General features: G+C 39.1%; 1 protein-coding gene across 2 annotated transcripts; it reads left to right on the top strand.

Moving 5' to 3' along the window:
- Nucleotides 1-25: 25 nt before the first annotated feature.
- Nucleotides 26-27,948, top strand: septin5a (septin 5a). 2 transcript variants are annotated; one of them, XM_022196097.2, is made up of 12 exons: nucleotides 26-195; nucleotides 360-373; nucleotides 20,268-20,358; nucleotides 20,806-20,892; nucleotides 21,524-21,647; nucleotides 21,756-21,890; nucleotides 21,993-22,110; nucleotides 22,209-22,310; nucleotides 24,228-24,324; nucleotides 24,431-24,566; nucleotides 24,706-24,808; nucleotides 26,808-27,948. In XM_022196097.2, the coding sequence occupies exons 1-12, from the start codon at nucleotides 150-152 to the stop codon at nucleotides 26,868-26,870; spliced, it is 1,116 nt and encodes a 371-aa protein (XP_022051789.1). In that variant the 5' UTR covers nucleotides 26-149; the 3' UTR covers nucleotides 26,871-27,948. The 2 variants fall into 2 exon arrangements, with proteins under 2 accessions (XP_022051789.1, XP_022051788.1); XM_022196096.2 differs by lacking the exons at nucleotides 26-195; nucleotides 360-373 and adding an exon at nucleotides 17,617-17,763.
- Nucleotides 27,949-27,967: the final 19 nt, after the last annotated feature.

Genomic DNA, 27,967 nt, shown 5'->3' with positions numbered 1-27,967 from the left:
GGAGGAGGAGGAGGAGGAGGAGGAGGAGGGCTCTCATCTGTCAGCTCAGCCCGCCCTCCTGCCGTCTGTCCGGGGCTTGGAGGCGAGGCGAGGGGCCGCTTTCCTGTGAGTCGTCGCTTCGGTGAAATCGAGGGAGGAGAGCGCTCATCATGACGAGCAACATCAGGTACAAAAGCCGGATCCCCGTCAAAACAGGTGAGGGGCTCTCTGGGTTTGTAAATTCTGCAGCATCCTGTTTTTTTTAAATTCTCACTGAGGATCGATGCGATGATTGCTTCATGTTTGTGTCTCCCTGGGCGTCGCTCTGCATCCATGCACCTGCGCTTCCTCCTCCTCATCCATCCTGCAATGGCCAACAGAGGACAGCACAGAGGTAGGAAGCACCATTTAACCTGCTTATTTTATGGCTTTTTAAAAGTACGGATGCGTGTTTATTATAGGAGCGTTGGCAGATCTCAAGCAGCGCAGCACCGCCTCGGCTAAAGCAGCAATATTTACGTTTTGGATCGCTTTTTTTTTTTTTTTTTATCTCAAACGCACGATGCTGTGAGGCCAGCCATGCCATCACACTTCACAGGCTGATCAGCGCACTGACAGCAGGGGGGAGGTTCATTTTTAGACGCGTATGTGGAGCAGACCGGCGCCACAAGAGGCGAACGTGGTACCCAAAAGACAGCATCCTCCTCCTCCATCCTCTCCTCCTTTAGCCTGCAGTTTTATTAGCGATTATTTGCCACTGACTCCACTGATGGACTGACCTGATTGTGAACGTTACATCAGCATGATTACTGCTGCCTTCAGCCTCCCTGACCATTGTTCAGCCCAGAAACAGCTGCCACATGAGCCTTTAGGGGAGGTCGGCTCTCTGGTGACCCTCGGCCTTCCTCCTCCTCCTCTTCCTCCTCCTCCCCCTCTTCCTCTCTCCACATAGTGTCTGATGACAGCACAGCAGCATGTGTGCACCTACAGTGAATCATCTGCACGAAGTCTGGATATTTGAGAGATAAAAATAGAAATAGGGATGATTTCTCATATAAAAGCTGAAATACATGAATGGGAGTGGTGATACCAAACATGCTGCTGCGATAAATGAGCGCTTATGGGATGTTTTACATATATGTACAATCATTTTTGCATGGTCACAAACGTTCAGAGAGGTGTTGTCTGTGAAAGCTGATGGACTGAGCTGTTCTGTAATGGGAGGAGCTGTTACTGATTCTATTCTTATAAATATAAATGCAAAGACTAAGTAGAAGCACCTCCCAGAAATAACTCAATGCAAGTAAACAAAACCACAACTATAAACTGCAGATTCGCTAATCTGTTCCTCACTCGATGTTCACATTTTCAGCAGCAGGGCTGAAGCTAACGATTGTTCACACTGTCGACTAATCTACTGCTTGTTTTCTCGATGAAGTGACCAGTTCTTCGGTCTATTGAACATCAAAAACTGTCAGTGAGCAGTAAAGAAGTCAGAAAGTAATAAGCTACTCTATTGCAAGAAAAAATACTGAATTCATAATAACACTTGATGTAACAATATTGGTCGTATAAATCACCATGCAGAAGAGAGTAGCTCAGAGAGTTGTGCTATTGTTTTACAAGTAAACACTCACATAAAGTAAATACTCTCAAATCTGTCCGCCTTTGTAGCCCATATCATATGTCTGTTGATTAAAACAGAATATCAGCACTGGGCAAATATCCACTCAGTTGGTGTTATCAGTTCACCAGATATTGATCGATAAACCCAAAAGCACACATGATCTCATATAAAGTTAAGGCTGGAACATGAATTTCAATCATGTGAATTAATTTTTATGAGGTGTTTTCCCCCCACTATTGTAGTGTATTTTTGGTGCCTATTAATTACAATTGATATTTGTATAGTTTTTTGTTGCTGTTGTTGTTGTTGTTTTTTTTTTACAGTGCATTGAAATTACTCTGACAGTTGTATTTTTCTTTTTAGAAGAAAAAGCATTAGAGATTTTTCCTGTTTTGTTAAATGACGGAAAATACTTATTTGATCACAGAAAATGTATTCATTCAAGTGGTAATTGTAAAACATCTGACCTAAAATGACACTGCATTGAAATCATCAATAATTTTGGAATCTGACAGTGCTCCACCATTTTTTAACTTTTTTTTTTCTGCTTGATGTTTAGTTTTTATCTGGACTTTTATTCATCATATATATATATTATTAAAAATATCTGTTGTCAGCCAGACAATTTCATGTTGTCCATAAAACTCACATTTTTATCCATGTGGCAACATAATTGAACTAGGGTTTTCTAATCATCAATTAGCCTTTCAACACCATTAGCTAACACAATGTAGCATTAGAACACAGGAGTGATGATTGCTGGAAATGTTCCTCTGTACCCCCATGTAGATATTTAATTAAAAATCAGCCGTTTCAGCTAGAATAGTCATTTACCACATTAACAATGTCTAGGATGTCTTTCTGATTAATGTTATCTTCATTTTTTAACAGTGTAGCCTTTTAGTCTATCAAATTACTGCAACATAATGTGGTTGTTAGGTTGTTGTGTTCTTTTATGTTGTTGTTGTGCACCTTATTGGATTGCCCTGTTAGTGCTTGTGCTTGTTTGTAGCCACTTGTTTGATTTCTTCAACCACCTTTAGGGATAGTGAGTCTCTCGCGCTGTTATTTTGGGCTTCAGGGACTGAGAAGTTTTGTTAATGCCTGGCGTCAACTACAAATACATGAAAATGTGCTTACATGCTATATTCATGTGCACTTTTATCTTATATATTTTGTCAGATTTAGGCTTCCCCCCCCCATTTTTATATTTGTCCATTTGCTGGTTCGGGCGTTCCCTCCCACCTCACTGCTGGCAGAAATATGGCGGACAGGTTGCATTTGCTTTCTCCAGGAAAATAACAGTTGGATGTAATTCAGTGGTTGAAATCGTTGTTATCATGTAGCATCACTTCCAGAACACCCACACAGAAACGCACAGAGGAAAAACCTGCTTTAGTCGATTTTGCACGACTTCCAGTTTGTGCAGAAACTACATTTCCAGTAAGAGTTGGCCTCCTGGTACAGATATTCACCTACTTCTGTAGTGATTCACTCGTGCTCAGTGTGTAAATTACTGTTCGCTTTTTACAACTCGTGAGTTTTGCTGTTGGACGTCGCTCACTCCCACATTCTCTGCTGCATCTGACCCTGTTAGGCTGTTTGAGAAAAATGTTTCATATTCTGGACCATCCAGGCTGCGGAGGAGGAGGAGGAGGATGAAGAGGAGGAAGGAGGAGGGAGAGCTGGAAAACATAGTAATCTGCTCGGTGTGACTGAGATCATAGCTGCTGAAAGAATTACAACTGATAATAAATCCTAAACCAGTGTTTTCACAGCGCTTCTTCCCTTTCCCGTCACTTCCTCGGCTGTGGTATTGCGTTGCCAGGAGACGGCGTTTTTATAAAATCTGTTTTCTCTGATACGAAGGAGGGGACGACGCCATCTGACCTTCCCACAATCCTGTGCGGTGATTATTCTGTGTGTGGGTGGGTTTTCACAGATTAGAAACCCCAAAAAGAAAAATCAGAATCACAGTTATATCAACAATTAGCTGGGATGGATCACCTTGATAGAGCGACACAGAAGATGTGTCACCTCTGAAATAATGCGATTATTAAAACTATAAAAACATCCAACTCTACCCGAGCAAGTGTTAGTGTTTCGAGGTTACTTCTAGGTCTTTTAATCATCTAAATAGTGTCAATAAAATAGCCAGTTTTGGACTTTTGATTGAGTCATGCGGATCATAAATGTTAAAATGAGCTTTTTATTTGCCTCAAAATGTGATATTTAACCCTCGTGTTGTCCTCAGGGTCAAAAATGACCCACCTCCACTGAGCCTCAAAAATAGAGCAGCTTAATTGAATTTTCAACCAAAAATCTAATTTTACATGAAGAAACAATCTGCCCTGCATCACACACTGTCTGGTTTTTCCCTCTTCAGTAGGCAGAAAGACTGTATTTAATCAGTGGACGCCACTCGTTTTAATTGCATCGCACGTTAGAACTGTTTTCTTTACTAAAGTAGAGGTCTATTATCACTATTATTGCTGCTAAAGGTGCTGCATAGGTGTAAACAGTATTTGTGTAGCAAGAGATAGTACTTCGATATCATAGGAAAGAACCAGAAAGTAGCTTAAAACACATTTTTAAAGGAAAACAACAATGTACTGTAGGCTGTAAAATGGAATTGTACAGTATACAGCATGGAAAAGTCATCGGATTTTAAGTTGAAACAAGGTCATTTAGGGTTTTTATTCTATGCTATTAAACATAGTGGCTGGGTCATTTTTGACCCGAAGACAACACGAGGGTTACAGATGATTCTTGAGGTTTTGGTGTCAGAATGAATAAGTAAATAACAGCAGCTTGACTGTTTGTTTGTGGAAATGTAAAAATCAGGCTGCAAATCCACTTTTCCTCATAGAGAGTCACTTTAATGTAGTAATTTTTGAAGTGACATTTATGAGATGTTTACTTAGTTTAAAGTTTACAGGTAGAACAGAAGCACCATAAGCTATGGGACACACAAAAAAGTGTCTTCAATTATAAAGTGGTCTGTTTCGCATCTTATGATTGCAGTTTTTCATGTTTGAAAGGATGTTTTTGATATTTTTATCTCTTGGTTGTTCATGTGTTCTGAAGAGGGATCCATCTTCTGTTGTTGCTACTTTATTTATTTTCAGTTCCTTTGTTGGTGTTTCTCAGTTAAGTTGCTGATATGACAGTGTAAGAATTAGAGGAAACACTTTCTAATAAGGCATCTCTTCATTCATGGTTGATAAATAATTTGGAAATGATTTATGGATGAATTCTAAAACACATTTATGGGTTGGATGGGTGGTGCTTTCTTTGTTGCTCCTCAGTTTATCTAGTTGACCTCTGACCTCTTGCATCTAAACCGCAATTCTTTTATCAACAACATTTTAATGTTCACAGTGAAATTTAGATTGCTAACATTTATAATTATGGTTGAGTAGCTAACTGTGTCTGTTGCTTTAGTGAGTGAGAAACACTTATCAACTTCACATTTAGGACTCCAGAGTTGAAGGCCTTTTAAAGATTGTAATTCATGAATGACTTAATCGATATATTGTCTATTAATGACTCAGCAGCCAGAGATAGTTTTCACAACCCGGCAACCCAGCAGCTGCCACTTACAAACCTCCTTTGAATGCACTTTATTAGAAAGTGTTACCAGAGTTGAGGTTGTGTCTCCACCTTGTCGCACCTCACATCAGGTCACATGACTCAGCGATTCCTCCACCGAGCAGATGTTGAGTCAAATGCATCTGAGTCCGAACATGTGTGTCGTGTCACTTCAGATACACTCAGCTCTCCTCACTTCCTCAACTCTTCCTCCATCACTCCTCCCTCTGCCTTTAAACACTGTCGCTGCCACAGATGGGACCCTCAGTGAGGACCAGCTGCAGGGCAGGAGCAGCGTCTCTCTGGGGGTTGGGTGGGGTATTAAAACGGGCGATTTAAACCCCCCACGGCTTCTGCTGATCTCCAGAAAAGAGCAGGAGAAAGAGGCTGATTGATGAAGTCTTGAGCTTTTTCTTTGATCTGTATTTATCATATAAAGACAGTGATTTCCCCCTCAAAAGAAATATTCTGACATTGTGGAAAATGCTCATTTGCTTTTATGATGGAAAGAACATTAGTTCAGCTTAGTGGAAATGATGAAAACAGCTAGACAGACTGCCCCAAGGTGATAAAATCCACCTAACCTTTTCACTAATTAACCTGATGCATTTTGTTTTTGAGGCAACACACAACGATCCCCATTTTAGTGCCGTTATGTGCCAAACTTGGTTTTGAGCAGTTGCCAGGCAACAAGCTCAGAAAATAGTTGCCCCCAGTCAATAAATAATCCAGCACATAACTCAGCGTAGAATAGCAAATTGTCATTTTTACACAGGACTGAAACAGTTGACGTGTTAATTAGTGAGCTCTCGAGGGGCTGGTAGGCGGGTTTTTGACGGAGCTGTCTGATTCTAGTCTTGATGCTAAGCTAAGCTAGCGAACTGCTAACTCTGGCCTTATATTTACTAAATAGACATGAGTGCAGTATTAATCTTCAAATCTGAATATTCCCTGAAATGTCAAAGAATTGTTTCAGGCAGCTTTAGTAGTTGAATTCCCTGTTGTTTTCTGATCTCTTCATCTAAACTTTGTGATGTTTACAGAGTTAAATTGTAAGTATTTTTGTGGCTGCAGTTTTTGTTGTCTTTGGAACTTTAGGACCTCTACTAGAAAGTGAAGTTAGTTTACTTTGCTTTGAGGCTGCAGCATCGGTTTATAATGACTGACAGCTGGTTGCTCTGAACTAGAAGCAGTTTCTGGACATTTTTAGCTCCTGTCACTTTTTTTTTTTACCACTGTGTGCTCATTTTTTATTGTGATATAAAGTTCTGCTTCTCTGTTGAAACAAAACCTCTTTGGCGCAGTATGGCAAAGTTAAAATACCATTAGTCATAAAAATGGCAGAACAAAAGTAGAATTTGTTTGATTATATATTTTACAAAATAAAGACAAAAATTAAAAACCCAGAATAAACATGGAAATCATCATTCCAAGCAAGGGCATCAGTTTGTTTTTAAAAGAGTGTGTGTGTGTGTGTGTGGGGGGGGGGGGGGGGGGGGGGGGGGGGACCACAGCCATTGTCAGATGGAAATGCACACCCTGGGTAGCGTGCTGGGTAGTCAGGAACACGGGATATCCCTGGTAGGCCGCTTTATTGTTGGGCCGCTCCAGTCATAAATAATAATAATAATAATAATAATAATAATAATAATAATAATGCTTTAAATCATGGGTCTCAAACTCCCGGGCCAACTGCGGCCCGTGGGACGATATTAAGTTTAGCATTGGTGCGGCACGCCTGCTTTTCTCATATGCTTCCGTGTGGTTGGTAAGACAGCACTTTGAGAAAATGTGAAGAACTGCGACAAAATGCCACAAGCTGGGCTCGAATTCACAACCACCGCACCAAAGGCGGGTAAAGGGGTCTGTGGGCCGCTATAGTACTAATTCTCCCGGGCCGAAATTTTGCCCCTGCACGCCTCTGGTCGGAGCTTCCACTTGGCACGGGCGCAAATTTAGCATCTGCACGTTTTTTTTTAACCACACGAAGGTGTGCTGAGTGTCTGTGCAACTCTCGGCCGAGTGCGGATGGTGCGTTCAGGAGCGTCGGAATTTTCTATACTGCTGAAAATAACTGGGTTTACAACGGCTTACATGTTGAGTATTTGAATGTGTTGGAGACAAAATGACCCCTGACAAAAAGTGGGGGGGACACATCCCCACCGTCCCCCCCTAAACTGACGCCTATAATTCCAAGCATTCACAGGTGTTACCAACACTGAAAAATGGTGACTCTCGAGATATTTTGCTGCTTACATTTATTTTCATACTCGTCTGAGCCCAATTTAGCTGAAAAGTCCTTGAATTTTTGTAATAAAACTGTTGATTGCCTCTGAGTCACGAATGAATTTACAGTTACTTTGAAGAATACAGCACTATTGTATTTTACAGAATCTGTTTAGTGCAAAATATTTATTTTTACAGATTTTTATTTTTTTTTAATGGATACAAAGATGTAATTGCGATTTATTAATATCAGAATTTTAAGCTCAGGTTTCAGGCTCTGATAAATCGTGTGGTTTTAGAGGTTTTTCAAAAAATAACATGCCGTTTAACCCCACCGGCAGGTTGTGGGGTTCAAGATTGTCCAGCAGAAATATTTCCACATATTATACAATCACTACTGCAAATGATGTGGAGCCTAAAACATGTACAATCTGCTTCTGCAGGTTTTCTTAGGAGTGTTTTTCCTCTGGGACAGTTGGTGCCTTTGTTCTTGCTCAGGTGTTTGAGGAGTGTATGCCCTGCAGTGTGTTTTTGTGCACATACTTTCGTTTTGTCATGCTGCAAACATGCATGTAATCCCAGTGATCCGGTGCAGTCTGTGCGTACCGTCATCTTACACCTGAAACAACTCACTTTCTCTTCCTCTGTTGTGCTTTGAGATTTCTGTCATAACACAGCCTCTCTGTGTTGCAAAAAGCTTTTGGAAGTAAGTGAAGGCTGACCCAGATAGTCGGAGCCTTTGAGAAAAATCTTTTTAAGTATTTGGTCGACCTGGATCTGTTTGGGATTATATGCTCTGTGGAAATAGCAGGAGGTTAAGCAGTAATCCAATGAAACGAATCAAGAGAATTAAGAATATTTCATAACCACTCTGTGTCATAAACAGCAAAAGCATCTTAGTTATAATTTTGGTAATCCCATACCAAGTTATTTATTGACTAGAGAGCACTGAAATGTTGGATTTAATTCACATTAAATCTGTAAATTGGTGTTATTCCATATTTTTGCTTAGTCTTGACCTTAGAAACAGCAACTGAGAGAAAACAATCTTTACTGAAGTTCCAATCATTCTTTTTTTTCTGTGGTGTTTCACCATATTACATCATCGTCAGGCTTTTTATAACTTTGAGCTATTCAAGACTTCTCATTCCTGGCTTTGGAAACTTCAGTTAATAAAAAAATAAAAGCCTTTTGAGCCGTTTCCAAGGTTAGAAATAAATTCTTGACCTCAACTTAGCCCAACATGGACCAGAAGTCCAATGAATCACGTTCATAATTTAGCTGTCTCTGCTGATGAAAACTGTGTGATGAGGTTAAACATCTAAACGAAAAAAGATTTTATTAGATCTAAAAACTTGGTCACTATGAACACCAACACAAACAAATATTACAAGGGGACAACTGTATAGCTTGTGATCCCTTCATAACCACTGATTTAAAATATACTTAATGGAATCAATTTGTTAATAAATAAAATAAATGCACCACAAATTTAAGAATATTTTGTCAATTATGTTTCTCTTAGTGTCAACAAAAAGCACCAAAAATGACTTCATCTTTGTTCAGTCTTTTTAAAGCAGATTACAAATATGTAGCTTAAGCTGGACAATGGAGTTTTTCGCATATGTTTCTAAAACATACTCAATTTGTTGAGGACTATTTTAAGCTGCAGATTAACACACATATGGTTTGTTAGCAGCAGGATGGTACAAATGGAAATAAAATAAACTACAATGTGTGTGTGTGTGTGTGTGTGTGTGTGTGTGTGTGTGTGTTGAAGACACGTGTCCTCTCTAAATATATATTTATGTACATAAATACGTACATTAAAAGAGAATTTTTCAGAAGTGATCCATCAGTACTAATTGAACATATAAACAGCTGATGGCACAAAAAAAATCTGTAAAACAAATGAATGAAAGTCTGGCTGGCAGAATAAATGCATAAAAAATACTCTATTGTAAAAACAAACTGTGAAATTAACTGCAAAGATCTTTAAAATAATTACATTTTTGGCTAATTTCAATACAGTGAAGAAAGTGTAATTTCAGGGTTACACATTGTAAAAGAACAACTTAATATGTGTAAAAAGACAGATTTGTGATGTCGAAAATATCTACAGTTTTGGCTTTTAAAAAATGTTTTCTTTTTTACCAACATTTAAAAGAATATTTCTGTTCTTCTGTGATTTAACTAGATGTTATTTGTAATTTAACAAAACACAAGCAATTTGTAAAATAAGAGTTAAAAATTATTTCAAAATTTTTAATCTTGGACATAATTTTCTTTTGAATAACAAAGATATTTTCTATGTATTTATATACAATAAAAATAGTGGAATTTTGCAGTCAAATGTAAAAGAATTAAATATTATTTGTAAAAATACAGATTTTTGATGTGAACATTAGTTATAGTTTTCGCCTGTTTTTCTATGCTTTTCTTTTCTGATATTTCAGTAGTTATTATCTATAACTTTACAAAACAGGAATAACTTGTAACATTTCAGCAAATTTTTCAAAAACATTCTTTAAAAATGTGCAGAATGTAGGAATACTGGCTCTTTTTTAAAAAAAGAATATGGTATTTGAATATTTTTGCCTGTAACTGTAGTGGATTAATGTTTTTCTAGTAGTTTTTAAACATCAGTGAAGCTCTGTGGTGCAGAGAAATATGATATATGAGATTTAGACTACACTGACGATACTTGCTGGTTGGACCATTTTTATTATTTTTGTGTTTTAGTGGGATTTGTTGGCGAAAACAAAAATATAGGAGTATCTGTAGTCCCTCTGTTGTTTTCTAGAACTTCCAACCTTCTTCAGCACTCCTTCTAGGCCCTACAAGGTCACGACTTTCCTCCCACAAGTGTCATTTGTCTCTGAACAGGCAGATGCTAAAACTGGGCAGCGACAGCCAAGAGTCCTTCAGTGAGACAGTTTTATTGCTGCCTGAGCAATTACATGCTGTCAGATTAGCATGTTAAAGAGCCAAGAGCATCTCCACGGAGACACTGCATGGGAGGGCAGGGGTCCATCTTTATGTTGTTTTTCTGCCCCTCTGCTTTTGTCTCACCCGTCCTCACCCCTCTCTGCCTCCCTCGCTGGGCCACCATCCGGTCGGCAGGCAGCAGCTCAGAGGAAGCATTCGGGGTTAATGGTGTGAAAGTGCCAGCAGGGCGGCGAGGATCTGCAGAGAAGTCATCAGTAAAGGTCAACGCTCTTCACAGCTGCTTTAAGCCGAGAGCACAAACACGACATAAAGCGTGGTTCTTACTGCGACTGTACCGATGGATCAGTGTCTGCTTCATGATGAGCTTTCACTAGTTTGAGCAGCAGTGCAATTTAATGAAAAACATGCAGTAATTTGGCTTAAAGCTCCATAGATTATTGTCCTGTACCAGTATTTCCTTTTCTGTCTGTTGGTCTCTCCACCTTCACTCCATACTGACATATTTCAACGATGACTGGATCATGGAGTTCAGTACAGACATAAAGATTCTCCTCAGGTTCAGTTTTAATCACTTTGCTGATTGATTTTTGTCTTCTGCCAACAATTTTCCAACACTTTAGTTTATGACCAAACACCCGCAAAACTAATGACAGTCTCCATCAACCTCCACTAAACTGTCCCATGTTGTCTGGCCCCGCTGGAACAATGTTCAATTTAAAGCTTCAATTGTCTTTTTCTTCTTAGGAAAATCTATGAATCAATATTTTTCATTTGCAGGAACTGATTGTTTTCATCTCTAGCTTGTTCATCTGTTGTAAAGAAGAATCCATCTTCTCTTTTTGCACCTGTTTTTTCTTTTTTTTCAGTTTCTCCAAAATACACTGAGCACCTAATGAGAAATAATAACAGCTGCTAGTTTCCACTTTGGGAGCGCTTTATGAAGAGTTAATAAATAATTAACTATTGTTTAACACATTTTTGGGTTTCCAGGTTTGAAAAAAAAAAAGTCCTTGCTGGAGTTTCTCCTTCAGCAGGATGCTCTCTTTGTCTCAGGAGCTCTTTGTTTTATTCATAGACTCTCCAGTTGCATAGTGCACCAGTGGTTAGCATTTTTGCAGCTAGAAGATCGCGTCCCCGCCTTCCTGGGATCTTTCTGCATGGAGTTTGCATGTTCTTCTTGTGCATGCGTGGGTTTCCTCCAGGTTCTCCAGCTTCCTCCACAGTCCAAAAACATGCTGAGGTTAATTGATGATTCTAAATTGTCCTAGTTGTGAATGTGTGACTATTTGTCTCTATGTGTAGCCCTGTAATAGACTGGTGACCTGTCCAGGTGTCTCCTACCTTCACCCTAAGTAGCTGGGACAGACTTCAGCCCCCCATGACCCTAGTGAGGATGAAGCGATGTATAGAGAATGGATAGACTCTCCAGTTGACTTCTGACTTACTCCATCTAAACTGAAATTCTCCCATTAACTGCATTTTAACATTCGCAGTTAAAACTGACATAAATGAGCTACATTTAGATTATTAACATTTGTAATTGAAGAAGTCTTTTTCAGTTGCCTGAATAAGAAGCTCATGACCCTTGTTATTTCTGACATATTGACATTTATGACTACAGACTTGAAGCATTTTGTTAAAGTTTGACACTCCTTCTTTTTAGATGATTGCACCACGAAGTCAGTGACTGAGCAGATAGGGACGCTACTCCCAACCTGGCAACCCAGACGTTACAGCTTACAAACAAGATTCCTTCCAGGATTAGTGTTAGCCACTTTTTGTAGTAATCGTCCAGCTTTTGGTTATGACCACATAGATACAGAACCAATGACATTCACTACATTATGTGGTCTTGTTGTTGTCATTTATTGGTATTTCATTACCAGTAACTAGACTCATGTCAGGTAACTTGAGCTGCATATTGCGATGTAATTGTTTCACTTCACTGAAAACACAATTCTTCTCTAATTGTGCATCTGTTATGCTGTTTTTTGAGAAGCAAATATTTTGTATAATCCAGTGAGAAAAGCCTTTTAAAGTCATGAGGACACCAAACTGACCCTTCTGTATTTTCTATAAGTAACCGTAGAAGCTGCTTTGTATTGAAGTAGTTTTTGACAGCAGAGCTTTGGAATCATTTTCCTGCTTGAAAAAGATGCTGTTGTTCTTATTTACACAAACCAGGACCAGTGCAGCCGTGGACCATGAAGAGAAGCTGTTTGGTAGAAATCCATGTGTCTGTTACTGCTGTATAAAAAAAGCTGCTGTCAAAAATGTGAGCTTTTCATGGTGGCTTAAGATTTTAAAAGTCCGCTTCAGCTGAACTGTGTTGTGGCGTCTCATCTCTGTGCTGCTGCTGCTTCTTGAAGCTCCTTGGCCGCGTGAAATGATGGTTCGCTGCATTATGTGTGTGTTCACTGTGGCAGTGGAGCTGACTGCTGTGGGCCTTTCAGAGTCACTTCCTTTAAGGCCACAACTTTGTATGAGAGAGAGGAAGAAGCCTGCTGACTGAGTGGCTGATCTCTGGATCTGTGCCTCTGCAGGGACGTCCAACACTCGGACAAACAAACAAACAAACAGAGTCATGGTGCTTTCAGACTCTGAAATAATATTCTGACAGCAAAGAAATTTCTTCTGCTTTGCATTGACAACAAAGCAAAGCATTACTGACGACAAACTCTGCAGTCAAAACATTTCCTGGTCCAAATGAAAGGTTCTAGAAGGAAGGTTTAGAAGGAAAACAAGTGGTACAGCTCAAAGGAGTAATTCATTTTTGTCAGTAACTGCAAAAATGTCAAGCATTCTCTGCTTTGTGCTTCCTAATTATGAAGATTTTTGGCTTTTTTTTTGCACTTTTTCCTCACTGGAAATGAACCTTTGCACAGTCTGATACAGCATTCAATCTGAGCACAAAATGCTTGGCTCTCATTGTTTCCTACATTTATAGATTAAATGAATATAGATTAATTCAAAAAACAATCAGCAGATTAACTGTTAATGAAGTAAACGTTTGCTGCAGCTCCAACACAAGAGGGAGACAAGCAAACATATAACAGAAAACACTACGAGGAGTCATGAAACTTCAAGAAGAATTTAGTGAGTTATTAACAAAAACTTTACAGAAAAAGAAGAGACAATAGTGTAAATGTGAACAAACCACAGAATTTTTAGTTGTATCTTGATTTAAAGTTAAAGTAAACAAAGGATTTTCAAGAAGTCTTGGCTTTTTCTGCATCTGTGAAGCTTTTATATGAATGAAGTCATGTAGCAAGTCGAGATCTGACAGTTTCCTGTTAGTTTTCAGTTTTATACCCACATGTTTAAGCAGCGACAGACTATGGGGGTGTTAGTTTGTGTTCACAAGTAAAGACAAAGGACACAGTAATGTAGAAGCGGGGCCAAAAGAAAATAACAGCTTGACAGTACGAACACGTTGCATTTTTAAAAAAGGTGACAGGGTTGGACTGTCTAATGTGTGCATCTCTGTTTAACTGCTAAAAAAACGGAATGTTTTCAATTTAATCTGCTAAAAGTTCCTCTGAGTTCACCATAAATCTGACATTCAGACATTTACCTCCAAACAGGAGCTTTAAATGTCAAATTGCTTTCCACTTACGAAGAGTTTAACGTGTTGCTTATTCAGCCGTTTACACACACTTACATACCAATTGCAGCTATGGATAAACTTGGAGTTCGATGTGTTGCCTGAGGACTTTTTGGCTCGTGGAGGAGCTGCAGTTAGTGGACAACCAGCTTCACTACCTGACCCAAAGTGACTAGTTTGGACACAAATCCAGGTCCAAAACACAACAGATGTAATGTGACGTGAATCGCATATAGGCTGGGAAGGATCTTTCAGTCATGTGGGAGACTATTAGGACAGTTTTCGATGAGGATAGAGGTGTATGTAGTATTTGAAAATTGCTGCCCAGGTATTTAAACTCAATTTTGAACATATCAGACACAAATTATTATTCAAGCAGAGCATTTTTGTCTGTGTTCCAAAATATCTGGTGGAGCTCTTTAAAAATTTAAACAGTTAATTTATCATTTAAGGTCCAAACATTTTCTTAAATGAGGGTAGCCAGTCCTTTTGAAAGATCCTGGTGATTTCTAGTCTGAGAGTTGTGTTTATTCCTTATTGGCAATTAAATACAAAGTCTCAGAATAACCAAAAATATATCTATCTATCAAACTCATGAGACAACTATCCAATTATTTTTAGCCAATGATGCATTATATAAATGAATTTGACCTTTCAGCTCATTTGTACCAACTACATGAACGATACTGATCTATTTCACTCAATTTAGTTTTTTAAATAATGTCTGTGGGCAACTTTTAGCAGCTGAAGTTAAAATTAGGTTCATGTGATGCATAATATTTAACTTTAGGGGTTGATATCTGTGAGGTAGAAACAACAGCAAAGCATAAAGTTAAGTTTCTAAAGTGAGCTGGTGAATGAATAAAGATCACATGAGACAGTTTTCTGGCTTCACTCAGTAATGGAGGATGTTTAATTGAATATAGTGTTGAATTTGCAAGTAACAACAGAAGTGTGACTAAGAGATTACATTTGTGTGTGTGTGTGTGTGTGTGTGTGTGTGTGTGTGTGTGTGTGTGTGTGTGTGTGTGTGTGTGTGTGTGTGTGTGTGTGTGTGTGTGTGTGTGTGTGTTAGAAAGGGACAGCTGGCCTCTGAGAACCTCTGACAGCGGGGGGTTCAGATAGGGGGGCTATTGTGGGAAAATTTCAAGACATCTGTTCCTTTTTCTATTCAGATTCCCGACCTAAACTCTTCATCTCACTTCTTCTTGAACAAAACACCGTTCTGTGACATTTACATCTGCATCATCCCAGCTGAGAGGAACCAGGAATGTTTTTTCTTCTTCCTGACTGTGAAGCATCACAAAACTTACACAATATAGTTTGTATTGCAGCCGATTCCTCTGTCTCCCTCCGGTGGTTTGGAGTGAAGCCGTCACGTTCTGTACGTGGCATCACAGCGAGGCGTGTCTGCTCGGGAAAAGAAAAGAAAGCTGGAAAAAAAAAAGTCCAGCTCCTTTTATTTCAAAGAGCATTTAAAGTCTGCTGCCCACATCATGTTTGAATCGGACACACCCATCATCGTACACACACACACACACACACACACACACACACACACACACACACACACACACACACACACACACACACACACACACAGCTGTCACATCTGGAATCAATCGAGTCCAACGTCTGCCATTAAATGTACCTCATTCACCTCTGCACACACACACACAAACAGAAGTCGACATTGTGGCCAATTTCCTTTCCATCCTTTTCATTACAGTCTAGACCAATGATTTTAACCACAGCGTCCCTCCATCTACACTCATAGCAATTTTCAACTGAAAATGACTCATGGATTCGATAGGAGACATTATTTTTACGACCTACCCAAACAAATGGACTGATGATGTAAAATATGTGACATTTTAGAGGAGATGAAAAGCCTGGTATTATTCATGTGTTTGTACAGTAAATATGAAGCCACAGCCAGAAGCTATTTAGGTCATTTTAGCATAAAGTAGAGCTACAACTGATTATTAATCAATTAATCAGTTTGAGTCATCTTTTAGGAACCATAAGTTTGAATTCTCTGATTCTGACTGTGATCTGGCATTTTATAGACCATGCATAATCAAGAAAAACCGACAGATTAATCAAGAATGAATTAATCGTTAGTGTAAAGGTTGATATCGGTTATTGCAAATAAATGTTATTAAACCTGCAACGTGTAACTTTTATCTTCTCCTTCTGAGAGTGAGTCCTTCCTCTGAATGAGTTTCATTTTATTCCAGAAGAAAATCTCTGCTCTCCAGTTTTAAAGATTAAAACAGAGCTTCTTGTTGGCTTGTGACTCCTGTCAAAGACATTGTGTGTATTCAGGGTCCCTCCTCATATTCAAACATCTATGAGATGTTAGGAGCTCCTTGAAAAAGACATTTGTCCTTTAAACTTCTCAGATGGCTTCAACTAAATACCAGTTTTAGGCACCAAAGAGATAAAACTATCACATATTTACCAAAAGTACCAAAGTAAAAACACAGACAAAAAAGAAAACAGAACCATCATCTCATGACCCTTCAATTTCATCTCCTAGGATGAAATAAATTAAATTATTGATTTTGCATTAAGTAATTAAAAAGACATGCACTTTGGCATCAATAGGAAAATGCTTAGTATTAACAATCTAATCATGTATTAATATCTGTCACAGGAGTCATATTATTCACAGAAAAGGATATTTTTCTCCTCTTTAGGTAGTTTTGTTGTTAATACTGTACTTTGATTGAATCATAAGCTCGAGTGCAGAATTTTTCCTCTAATTAAGCTTTTTTTTGACATTGTTTAGACAGATTCAAGATTATAAGACAGTTGTTGTTGTCACAGGCTCATACAGTGTGTACAGTGGCATGTAAAGTGACTGTTCCACAAGGCTGTGCAATAACAACAACTGGTAGTTCCAAACTGCTTCTTCCACCACTAATTGTCGCCTCAAATCTACAATAAAATACAGAAGTCTTGGCTCAGCTTCAAAGAAAAGTTTAACACACACATGTAACATTTGCTTTCACTGAACGCATTGATTGACAATTTAATTTACTTGATTATCCGACAGTCTCGGTCCACAGGCCCGAACCTGCAGTGTTTGTGTCTTTATCTTTTGTTTACGCTGCAGCTTTTGTCACTGTCAAGCTCAAACAAGTTAATGTTCTTCACATCTTGCACTGAAGTCAACAAAGCAAAGCATCTGGGTTTTCTGTTCATACATCCGTTCCTTTTTCTTTGTTTCTTTCTTTGTGAGCTGGTGGTCATTTCTCTCAGTGTAGAGATTTATTTTTCAGTGGGAGCTGGGGGGAGGGAAACACAGGCCGAATGAATGAGTTTCTTTTAGACCTTCGCTTCTTCCATCCCTCCCTTGTTTCCTCCCTCAAATTGCCACCTCTCTCTTGCTCCCTTTCCTTCGCTCAGTTTCCCTCCCTCTCTCTCTGTGAGAATTCCTTCATACCTGTCTGAACAGGGAGAGTCGGACCGCTTTAGGGCAGAGGAGAGAAATAAATAAAGAAAGTAGTAGGGCTGGGAAAGCAGCAAAGAGAGGAAATCAAGAGGAGGAGAGGACTAACAGGGAAGGAGTGGAGACGAGTTTCTCGAGGTCTGGAGCTTTCGAAATTGGCCTTTTTTTCAGTCTCTGCTGGCCTGTGTTTTTTTTTTTTTTCAACTTTCTGAGACTGGTGACTATTTTGGTCCGTTGGTGTCGGAGCGGTTTAGGATGGATGCCATCATGCTGCAAGAAAAACTGGTGGAACGGCTGCTGTGCCCAAGAGTGAGAACGGCCAGACAGAAGGTAAAAAATTGGAAATGTGTGCAGAATAGGCAAAAAGAGAAGCAAGATAACATTCAGTTTTACGTCTATGTGGTGGAAAGTAGCAGTAGAGAGTTCAAGATTAGTTTAGAAGTGTGCAAACAGTGAACCCTCACACCTGCAGACTTTCTGTCAGCATCTTTTTTCTGTCTGATTTAATTCTTCACAGTGTCAGATTTACTGCTCAGATTACTCGTTTGATTTATTCGCAACTTTATCAGCAGGTTTCTCAACCTTCCACCTCTGGCTCTTTGGCAAGTGTGTCTTGGGATTGCACTGCCTGTGTTTTTTATTTAAACATGAATGCGTGTTTTTATAAATGCGAGAATCACCCGAGGGGGCCGTCGGAAATGCCAGTGACAAGTTATGACAGCGTATGAGGACTCTGACTGTGCGTTTGGCTTGTAGTGTTTACAGAGCGCAAAAAGAGCTTTTCAGGTCTGGCTGAATGCAGCTTCTGTCTGTGTGTGAATGGACTCCACGGGCCTCGAGTGCGTATTTATATCGACACATGTCAGCATGTGGCACTGAGGGGTGAAGATGACGTTCTGCCAGATGCAGCAGCGATGGAAGCGACCGAGAGACTGGTGTCCTCTGGTTCTCTTTGTGTTTCTGTGAGCGCTTTAGTGGAAAGTCTGAGGCGCTGGTTATTCTCAGCTGCTCAGAGAGGAATGCTGTGCACGTGTTTTTCCATGCAGTTGTAGATCTTGTGTATTATAGACCCCGAGCTGTCTGTTGTGGTGGTTTTATTACAGCAGACGGTGCCAGATTCATTTTATTCCTCACATTAAGAATCCTTTGGAGCTCTTTTACAGTTATTTGGTGTCTGCTTCTATTTTTGACCTTTTGGCTTTTAGTGTATCAACGAACTTGTAGATTATTCAGTTCGTGGACTGACAGAAAATGTGTTTATAAGATCAGAAAAGACAAACTTTATTGATCGCTCGCTGGGGAATTTTTTTTTTTTTTTTTTTTTTAAATTTAGAATGGGACAGTGCATATTAATCAACATGAGTCAACAAGGTCCACATGTAAATATGCCAGAGTTAGCCAGAGTGGCTAATTTTCATCTGTAGTCCCAGTGCAGGTTGATGTTACAGATTTACACATTACAAAAGCATAACGAGGCTAATATTAAATGTGTAATAAAAGTCTCATGAAGCTGATGTACTGATATGACATGCAGATCATTAGTTTGTTGCTTAAACAGTTTTTAGGAAAATATGATTTCTTAAATGATAATGAACTAAAAATACTCACCATGAACATCAAAATGCACTAAGAGTTCTATTCATGAAGTACTTATTATACACAGTGACCCATTTCAGATTCATGAACATTTTAATATCTGATCCTAATTATTGATGCATTCATGTTCATCTCTTTAATGTTGCAGCTGGTGACAGTGGAGCTCACTTTAATTGCTATATTTACTTTTAGGTGCCATATTTGTTTTTAATCTGTAATTGATGCATCCACTGAAAATGCAGTTAGGCTTATTAAACAAATGTGGTGCAGTAAAAAGTGCAATCTTTGCTTCAAGTGACTTTAATGCAGAACAAAATGGAAATACTAAAGTACAGAAGAAGCACCTGCATAGTCCATCCATCCATCCATTCTCTACACACCGCTTTATCCTCACTAGGGTCGCGGGGGGTGCTGGAGCCTATCCCAGCTGACTGGGGCGAAGGCAGGGGACACCCTGGACAGGTCACCAGTCTGTTGCAGGGCTACATATACAGACAAACAATCACACTCACATTCACACCTACGGGCAATTTAGAGTAATCAATTAACCTCAGCATATTTTTGGACTGTGGGAGGAAGCCGGAGTACCCGAAGAAAACCCACGCATGCTCAGGGAGAACATGCAAACTCCATGCAGAAAGATCCCAGGCCCACCCCAGGATTTGAACCAGGGATCTTCTTGTGTGCAGCCCACCTGCATAGTGATCCAGTTTAGTAAATGTACTTAGTTACTCTCCACTGCTGGTCTTTTGGCTTTGGCCTGATGGTCAAAGACATCTGAGGATATGTTTCAGTCATTTCCCACTTCCTCAACTAAACTTAGGTTTGCAGTTAATCATTATTTTCATTACTGATTAATCTGCCGGTTATTTTCCCTGTTAATGGATGAACAATGTGACCTCAAAATGCCAGAAAATAGTCAACAAAATTCTACAAATTCCTTGTTTTGAGTCCCTAACAATCTAAATCCAAAGATCAACATGATATCACATCAAATTTTTAAAATACAAAACTCTAACTGGACAATATGATTTTTTTTCACCTGAATAGTGACTGAAGAGTTAACTGATTGTTAAACTAGACAGACAATATTATTCAGTGAGAATCAACTGATTTTTTCAGCGCTACAATAACTATTAGTGACAGTCTTCTGCAATTCTTTATTAACATTTTCTTTCACAAAGCACAATTTCAAACTAAGCACCTATTTTCTTCTCTGTGTCCTTTTTCCATCGTAGGAGAAACAGTATGTGGGCTTTGCGACACTCCCCAACCAGGTCCACAGGAAGTCTGTGAAGAAAGGCTTCGATTTCACACTGATGGTCGCAGGTCAGTTTCCAGCTGAAGATGCAAACATGATAGAAATCTCCACTAACTCACCCTCAGATGTCACTTTATTGGACGCCCTGAGCTGAAACTGATGTAGACCTGCAATAAATCCTGCCCTAGTGAAAGTTATAGGGTTCAGTTTGGGTTGCACGTGTTTTAGAGACGTGTTGATGAACCATTTGGTCACTTTAAAGAAATGTTTGTGTTATTTATTTTTTGCTTTCATTGATATAAATGGGGTTGAAAAATATATTAGCAACAACAAAATTCAAGATCTGTTGTTTAAAATGACTGCAAAGTTACATCAGCATCTCTCTCAAGGTAAAAAACAATGAACATAACCATCATAAAGGAGGTATTTATTGCAGTACTACTGTGTTTGTTTGTATTTAGTTCATAGCACTAAATGTACACATTATAAGACATCCATGTGTGACTCTGCTGCAGGAGAGTCTGGAATGGGAAAATCCACTCTGGTCAACAGCCTCTTCCTCACAGACCTCTACAAAGACAGGAAGTTACTGAATGCTGAGGGTGAGTCTTCATGCTATTTATTATTTCTCTATATCAGTCATAATGATGCACTGCTTATTGGATGTTTGTTACACAGTTTTGTTAAACTTTAAATGGTGATTGGCCAATGAATTCACTCCACGGTCGTCTTTATGCGGCACATTTTTTAAATTAGATGTTCATAAATAACAACACATCATATTTTTTCATATAAATTATTCACTTTTTCCAAGTTCTCTTGTGGATATTTTCCATGTAAAAATAGGTCAATTTTTTCTACTGAACAACATCAAGCCGTTGGTGTTTTGCAACTGGATCAGATCAACTCCAGTTTCTCATGATAGCTTTTTTTCTGATTGCAAGATGAATTTTTGTGTTTAGTTTTTTTTGTGCCTTTGTTCAGTGAAGTGGGAATGTGTTGTGCTGCACACTATAAGAGCTTTTCAGTAACTGGTACAAATAAAATCTTAAAATTCAAGGTGTAAGATAGTTAATGTGTGCATAAAATTGAGATGAGAGAATGACCTGAATTTGCGACGTTATTATTAAAGGAAATCTAAACTATGATTTATTTTGCTGAGATGTTCATTAAACCCATTTTCCTCATCAGCCAGTCTCTGTCCTTCATTTTCTTTATGTTATTGCTTCTCAGAGCGCATTAATCAAACCGTGGAGATCATCAAACACACTGTAGACATCGAGGAGAAAGGAGTGAAGCTCAAACTAACCATCGTCGACACGCCGGGGTTCGGAGACGCCGTCAACAACAACGAATGGTGAGCTGCGAATGTTTCTGATCATAAGTGTGCCTGATTCACAGTAACTCGGAGGAGCTGCTAATGTAGTCTGTGTTGTGGCTATTTCTGTGTTTGTATGTGTCGTAGCTGGAAGCCGATCACAGACTACATAGATCAGCAGTTCGAGCAGTACTTCAGGGATGAGAGCGGCCTGAACAGAAAGAACATCCAGGACAACAGAGTCCACTGCTGCCTTTACTTCATCCCTCCATTTGGACATGGGTAATAACGCACACACACACAATAACAAGTGACCAGATCAAATAAGATTTTCAGGGCTGTCATCGCTTCAGTCTCCTACTCACTCTGTTCCTCTCTCTACAGGCTTCGTCCGGTAGATGTTGAGTTCATGAAGGCTCTGCATGAGAAAGTGAACATAATTCCACTCATCGCGAAAGCCGACTGCCTCACGCCCAACGAGATAAAAAAGCTGAAAGACAGAGTGAGTTAAAGATCTGCAGCTCCACTGTGAATGTAAAATGTTTGCTCCACAAGCTGTTGTCTGGACTCTGAGTTTTCTTTGCATGTATGTGTTTCTAGATACGAGAGGAAATAGACAAGTTTGGGATCAAAGTGTACCAGTTCCCTGAATGTGACTCCGACGAGGATGAAGAGTTTAAACAGCTTGACAAAGAGCTGAAGGTGAGACAGATACCAGTGAGGACAATTTACTGACTCTGTTAGTGGATAGAACTGAAGATATGGACACAAGTGGAGGTCATTTCACATTAGTTAGATGCATAGCAACAAAATACCAAACAAACAAACTTCTCATTGTACAGTACATGCAACCAGCCTCATTTACCCATAATGGTGCCAATTAGAATTGTTGATATATAAATTTAGATTAAGGGTAGAGTCAGGGATTACACTCAACACTTCTTTTTTTGTCTAAACAGAGAATGTTTTCTTGTGGTCAGTTCTGTATGAGCTCCAAAAAATCCATTGTTTTGTACAAAGTCCTGGTTCTCGAAACTGGAAGCCACCAAAGTGGCTTGGACAGATTCACACAACACTATTCCAGTGATTGTTGTGCACAGTCATGCTCATGCACATTTGTGCTCGTGCTGAGGACAAGGAAGGGAAGATGGCAGGGAAAGAGGGGCAGTGGGGGTGAGAGAGATGATAAATGAGGTACATGTTAACTATCTCCATATACAAGCTAGCTACACTAGCTCATATTGTTTATACTGTTCATATCACTATTTACTGCTACCTATATTAATATTTACAGCTGTTCTTTTTATGTACTTAGTGCATTCATACCATTCTTTTCATACTGTGTATATCCATATTCTCTATAATACACTTTACTGCTGCTTTTGCACTTCTAGTTAGATGCGAACTAACTTGTATTCTGCAATTATAAAGTTGAATCTAAGCTAAATTAATCTAAATAGCAACAATCTCTCTGAAAAATCGCAGACTGAACCTTTAAATAAAGGCTGATGCGATTGGCTCAAGGGTAAAAAACATGAGCACCAAAGCTAGTTTTAAAATAATCTTCACCCATGGGCCACTCACTGCCTTTTTTCCAGAGCTTTCAACTCAGTATCGTTGCCTTCCTAAAGTTGATTGTCATCACACAAACTATTAGCGCTTTGTATTATAACATTATTAAGCATCATGAAATATATAGTGCAATATAAGTATAGCTTATAAAAGTAGTATGTTTTGTTTTGTGAGAGAACATGGAGGTAGTTCCACTTTTTTGGTGGCAAGAATTTTAGATATCTGCCTCTTAATCTCATTCCTCCGTCCCAGTACTATGGCAGTGAATGGAGTTCTGTTTGAAATGCTCAGCTGGATCGCGTCTCACCCGAGATGTCCCAGTTCCTCTGGATGATCCGCAGACTTTCCAGTGAGTCACATTCAGAGGGACTTTTTCTTTGGTAGGAAGTACTTTGTGTGTTTGTTTTAAATAAACCGTGTTACAACATTTCGCAATGGCCTCAATGGAAGGGATCGAAAGTCAAGAGTGTTCTCCAAGAGCTCTGTTTTCTTTTGCATGTTTTCCTTGTCTCGGTGTGATGGATTGCTCTAATGAGGACAACGGAACACATATCGGAAAAGCCTCTGCTCCAGAATGGAAAGTGGCAGAAGTTGTTTTGTGAGGAATATAAAAAGAGACACTGAGGGAGAAGTTCAAAAGTTTGTGATTGTAGCAGAAGTCGATCTGACAAATGCCTTCATTGTACTGAGGTGGCCGCATAAATCTCAGAGACAGATGTCATAAAACTCGAGTACAGAAACTCAATTCACCATTTTTTACCATGAGGGCAAAGACCTTCCTCTAAAAACCTCTATTATGCTCTTAAATTGAAGTGTAGCTGCAGCTCAGAGGCAATAAATATGGGCTTGAATCCACTGATCAGCTGTGAAAAGCAAAACAAACAACAAACTGTCTTTTACCTGCCTCAACAATTACAGTCACACTTGGGTTGAGCTGCTCAGTGGCCTATTGTGATCGAGTACAACTGAGCGAATGTGTACCAGCATGTTCAGCAGCTTTCTCCAGGCAGATACAATAACAACCCGTCCTCGTGTTTCTCTGTGCAGGAGTGCACCCCGTTCGCTGTGATTGGCAGTAATACAGTGGTGGAGGCCCGAGGGCAGAGGGTGAGAGGAAGGCTGTACCCCTGGGGGATCGTTGAAGGTTTGTTCATGTTATATCTCTCTTATTCAGCTGTCATTACTCATTAAACTCTGTTTGAATGTCGTGACTCGGTTCAGGAGTTAATGTCACTTGTTTCTTTGCTCAGTGGAAAACCAGTCGCACTGTGACTTTGTGAAACTGAGGAACATGCTGATCCGTTCGCACATGCACGACCTCAAAGATGTAACCTGTGACGTCCACTACGAAAACTACAGAGCGCAGTGCATACAGGAGATGACCAGGTATGTGTGGGAAAAAAGCAAAAAGGCGTGAGAATGTGGCTGTTTTGTAAACATCTTGGATTTCAGCTGATGTTCACAGATTTCAGTGCAGATTTTGCCTGCCTTAGCTGTTATCTTACTTCCCTTCTTCTTCTCTCAGTAAACTGGCTCAGGACAACCGTATGGAGAGCCCCATCCCCATCCTGCCGCTGTCCACTCCAGACGTGGACACTGAGAAACTAATCAAAATGAAAGATGAGGAGGTACGAAGCAGCTTTTGTTTCACTCAGCAGTCAGTGTTTGGGTTTCTGTTTGACTATTTATTATAAATGTGGCTTGTATGAATCACAGGCCTCTTCTCTGACAAAACAATGTTTAATGTGATAAGAATCAGTCACAGGTGCAATATGATATGATAAGATACAATACATGACAATACGGCGCAATGAGCACTGGACATGCTGCAATTACAATGCCATATGATACAGTATGATATGATGCACACTACTGTTCAAAGGTTTGGGGTCACTTAGAAATGTCCTTATTTTTGAAGGAAAAGCATTTTTTTTTCAATGAAGATAACATTAAATCAATCAGAAATACAGTCTAGACATTGTTAATGTGGTAAATGACTATTCTAGCTGGGATTGGCTGATTTTTAATGGAATATCTCCATAGGGGTACAGAGGAACATTTCCAGCAACCATCACTCCTGTGTTCTAATGCTACATTGTGTTAGCTGATGGTGTTGAAAGGCTACTTGATGATTAGAAAACCCTTGTGCAGTTATGTTAGCACATGGATAAAAGTGTGAGTTTTCATGGAAAACATGAAATTGTCTGGGTGACAGCAAACTTTTGAATAGTAGTGTATGATACGATACTATGCAGTACCAAATTATAGGTCACATTGTGATACGATTTGATACGATACAAAAGGTCACGGTACAGTACGATATGATTCAACATGATAAATAATGATACAATGAGTTACGATACAGTGCAGTACTAATGAACATGATACAATACGTCACAATATAATATGATGCATTTACGTCTGATGCAATTTGTCGTAATACAGTACGATTTGATATGATATAACACATCACAGTATGATAAGATATGATGCAGTGCAATATGGTTGGACATTATGTAATACAAAACGTCACAATACAGTATAATAAGATTTGATTTGATACAGTCATCATGGTATGATTTGTTGTGATATGTTACGGTTTGATGTGATGTCAATATGATTTGTTACGATGAATTTCATTACAATATGATACGACTAAACATGATATGATGCGTCACAATACGATAAGGTATAATACAACACAGTATGATCGGATGTGATACGATACATCCCAGTTCAGTACAATACGGTTGAATATGATACAGTAAATCATGATATGATATGATTTCTATCCAAATAAATAAGTCACAAAATAGAAAACATTGCATAAAAAGAAAATATTTCCAAAAAAAGAGAGAGAAAAATTCTTTTTGGTACTAAAATACACACATGTGCATATAAGTAAATATGATTATAAACTTTTGCTAACAATATAAAGTGTGGCATAGCAGAAACGTAAAATTTTATTATCTATTGTAAAATTTATGTTTAATGGTTTAAAAATGTTTGTGTTCCTCAGAATTATTTTACAATATACATATAATACACTGGTCTTGTACATGTATTTGTACAGTCCATATGCTGTTCAGACAGCCTGTAAATCAAATGCAGGTGTCTATTTTTCATTGATATATATCAAAAATTTAATTCATATTCGATATATATTTTTCGCAGCGACAAACATTATTGTTATGTTTGTTCATATGTAGACACTTCCGCCTCCTGTCATATGTCTCTCTGTTATGATATCATTGTGACTCCAATATGATGATTCGACTGCATCTTTGGAGTCCTTTAATATGTACAATTTGCAACTAAATCTAATTTTACATCAATAATATGCTGAATGAGTTCATGTGTTCAGTTCCAGGAATTCTAAACGATCGGTCATCCTCATAATATTTGTACCAAAGTCTCTGTCATACATCTAAATTCACACCTGTTTTAATATGTATTTTAAGGTTAAACATGAACTAGTATGAGCTTCAAAGTCTGCTTTTAACATGCGATGTGAATCTTCCATCTGTGACTTAATGCTGAAACGCTGTTGACTCTCTGCAAGCCACATTAGCCGTGTAGGATTCATCCATGTGGACAGATTAACCCGTCTCTCTTCTCTGCCTGCAGCTGAAGAGGATGCAGGAGATGCTAAACAAGATGCAGCAGCAGATGCACGAGAAAGACCAGTGACATCTCGCAGAGTCAGGCTGCACCGCGGCGCCACCTGCTGTTTCTCCCCGCGAACGACAGCGAGACCTTCAGACTTTGACCGTGGATATCAAGTGTTAGTGGCAACCCTGGCTGTACATTTCTCTTCAGTTTGGTGCTTTTTGTATAATTCATCTGCTTGGAGGGTTTTTTTTCTCTCTGAAATTATCCGTTTGCCCATTTTGAGCCCTTTCGCTGTTGTCTTAACATATATGATATAAATGCGTAATTTAAATAACTACTCCGTGTATCTAATTTATAAATGCAATGCTAAACTTTTTGGATATAATGTCAGGGTGTGTGCTGCAAGATGTTTTTGTAAAGAAATTGTAGGTTGTTGGTGATATTTAGATTTGAACATGGATATTGTTTTCTATTATGTGTGTTTGGGTGTGTGAGTGTTTGTATTTCATGGAATTTCATTTGATATCTCCTGGTATCCGTCCATAAAACTCAGTTTTGTCCTTTAAAAGGTGGCACAGTGACTTTTCTTTTATTAGAATCTGAGTTTTGCTTGTGTTTATTCGCTCATAAATAGCCCCATTTAGCATTTTTCACATACAGAGCAACAGAATATCATCTCCCAGCGTTTTTTAATCTGTTGGCTGAGCTGACAATGCACTTATTGCCAGTGGCTTACTGTGATGGGAGAGTCTCTGACATAATGAGAGGTTTGAGCAGTGCAGGGTGCATGTGCAAGCATGCTGCCATTACTCATATCCGCTAAAGGCTGTGGGCCTATTTTTACTGCTTTGTAGCCGTTGCCCTGTGCTTGTATCGAATGCATCACTTACCTACAGTATCCTTCGTTAAAATTAGCTCAGTAATGACGAGCAAATACTGTGTCTGTGTTCTGTTTTTGACTTCTCTCCTTGGAAGTGAGTTTTGCCATTGAAGTTGTGTAACCTACATGTTTGTTAAGATTATTTGAGAGTGTGTTTGTGTGAGGGTGTGTCGGCTGCTGATGCTGATGATCTGTACATATTTTTGCCTGAAGGCTGTGAGCTCAGCCGGTGTCCCATTTACAAAGGTGTGACAAATAAACTCTTGTTTCTCGTCAGTCTGGCTTCACCGCCTCA

The sequence above is a fragment of the Acanthochromis polyacanthus genome, chromosome 7 (genome assembly GCF_021347895.1).
Source record: "Acanthochromis polyacanthus isolate Apoly-LR-REF ecotype Palm Island chromosome 7, KAUST_Apoly_ChrSc, whole genome shotgun sequence".
Taxonomy (NCBI): Eukaryota; Metazoa; Chordata; class Actinopteri; family Pomacentridae; genus Acanthochromis; species Acanthochromis polyacanthus.
Note: the sequence above shows the minus strand (reverse complement) of the source record. Positions and strands in the feature narration are given on the sequence as shown.